Below are 2,263 nucleotides of genomic sequence, written 5' to 3' on the forward strand. Positions count from 1 at the left end.
TATATCATGCATGCAACTGTTAGGCATCTATAGGATTATAATCTCTAACACCTGAATAGAAACCATGCATCTAATATCTTCCAATAAAGTTACACCCCCAATCATCTTGTTAGTCGAGCAATAGACTTGCTCAATTATGATTGCTATTTACTTTTAAACCATAAAACAACAAACACCTAGAATTAATAACCTGACTAGATTTAATAGGTTCTCTAGCTCCTTGTGGATTCGATCCCTAAGTACTGCAACTGAACCTCTTATTTGAGAGAGTAATTCACTCCTTAGGGTAATTTGAGTGGTATCAAATTTGGCGCCGCTGCCGGGGAGCTTTGATCGCCATTAGATTTAGTGTTATTGATTCTTATTCTTTTCTCTACCCCCATTCTGACACAAAATCTTTTTTTTTTGTCTTTTCAGGTGCATGTCCAACAGTACCAGAAGCAACAAGGACAAAGACCTGCTATTCTCAGAAGATCCTGCTCACTTGGAACACACGATCCGCAAAGACCAACGTTCCACATCGCTCGACGTAGCAGCTTTCACGTCGACTGATTCTCGCACCCAACCGTCGACCGACATCCGACCTTCATCGTCGACCGATACTACACTGCGTACATCGATCGATCATCAGTCGCAAAACATGATTGCGATTGAAAAGAACCAGCGGCTTTTGAGAAGAAGGGCTAAGAAAATAGAAGAAAGGCTAACTTCTATTGAGAGTAAGGTGGAGCAGAGTCATGGTGAAGACATGGATTTTCGACAGTGGGATCATATGGACTATGGTACACATGAAGGGAAGGACAAAGCTAATGCTGAGCAAGAGGCTGGGAAAGAGAAGGATGACATCGAGAATACTGAGTAAGAGGCTGAGAAAAAACATGAAAACAATGATGAAGAAGAAGGTGACGAGAAAGAGGCTGATGACAATGCTCAGCAAGAGGGTGAGAAAGAGAAGAAAAATAGTGAGGCTGATGAGCAAGACAAGGAAGACAGTGAGAGTGAGAGTGAGAGTGAGACTGATGAGTTGAAGCAATTGAAGAAGAGAAGTAGAGCACAAGCTGATAAATTGTGGAAGGAAATTGAAGATGATGAAGAAGAGGTTGGAGGGAAACATGATGAAGAAGAAGGTGAAGAGAAAGAGGCTGAAACCAGTGAGGAAGAGAAAGAGAACAGTGAAGATGATGAGAAAGTTGAAGAAAAAGTGGTGGAATCTGAGGCTGAAGGGGAAGATGATCAAGAAGAAATTGGAGGGAAAGAAGATCAAGAAGAAGATGTTGAAGGGAAAGAGTCTGAAACAAGGAAGCAAGAAAAGGAGAAAAGTGAGACTGACGAGGCAGAGATAGAAAAAGTGGTGGAATCTGTGGTAGAAGAGAAAGATGATCACGAAGAGGTTGGAGGGAAAATGGATCAAGAAGTTGGAAGTGAACCTCGGGTTGAGGCAGAGATCAATGAATCAGGGGTTGAGGCAGAGATTAATGAGCCTCGGGTTGAGACGAATAGAACCGTTGAAACTCCAACACCACCATATGGGAATCAGACAGAGGGAACTCCCACACCACCACGTGGTAGGACTAAGGCAATGACTGCGAGGAGACTAGTGACAAAGGCTATGGATGAAGAACCTGGAAAAGGTGAGAAAGTTGTGGAAGAAGAGAAAAAATGGAAGGGGGTGTGGAAACAGAGGAAAAAAGCAGGGAGAAAGTTGTGGAAGAACAGAAAAAAAGAGGATGAGGATGTGAAAGTTTTTGAAGAACAGACTGGGGAAGTTGTCGAAGAACAGGCTGGGGAAGTTGTTGAGGAATATACTGAGGAAGAAAAGCAAAGGTGGATCATGGTCGTTTACAAGAAAGCACCGAGTCCTTGGATCATCCATAGGTGCAAGAAGAAAACAATGATGTATGGCAAACCGAGAGGCAGACCAAGGAAGAATGTCGCTGTTGCTGCACCTAAGAAAAGTGGCAGACCAAAGAGGAAATCACAGTGGGTGCAGACTCCTTTCACGAAGGGGAAGAAGCGTAAAACAAAGCCTTAGGCTTATGTATTTAGGATTTTATGTAGTTGGGATGTTAAGTATTTGGATGTTTAAAACTTGCTAGTAGAATGCTTTTGAATGTTTAAATCTTGATGTGTTGGAACATGTTTGGAAAACTAAATTTACAGGTAGTACTATGCCCAAAAATGAGTAAGATGGATAACTAGATTTACTGAGTTTATTACGTCCAAAAAACACTAAAAAGATATATCAAAAACTAGTAAACACATG

General features: G+C 41.7%; 1 protein-coding gene across 1 annotated transcript; it reads left to right on the top strand.

The window, feature by feature from the left end:
* The first annotated feature begins 640 nt into the window (after positions 1-640).
* Positions 641-2,032, top strand: LOC106373667 (vicilin-like seed storage protein At2g18540). The gene is made up of 3 exons (XM_013813808.2): positions 641-782; positions 897-1,127; positions 1,224-2,032. The coding sequence occupies exons 1-3, from the start codon at positions 641-643 to the stop codon at positions 2,030-2,032; spliced, it is 1,182 nt and encodes a 393-aa protein (XP_013669262.2).
* The last annotated feature ends 231 nt before the right edge of the window (positions 2,033-2,263 follow it).

This window comes from Brassica napus, chromosome C1, assembly GCF_020379485.1.
Source record: "Brassica napus cultivar Da-Ae chromosome C1, Da-Ae, whole genome shotgun sequence".
In the NCBI taxonomy this organism is placed as follows: domain Eukaryota; kingdom Viridiplantae; phylum Streptophyta; class Magnoliopsida; order Brassicales; family Brassicaceae; genus Brassica; species Brassica napus.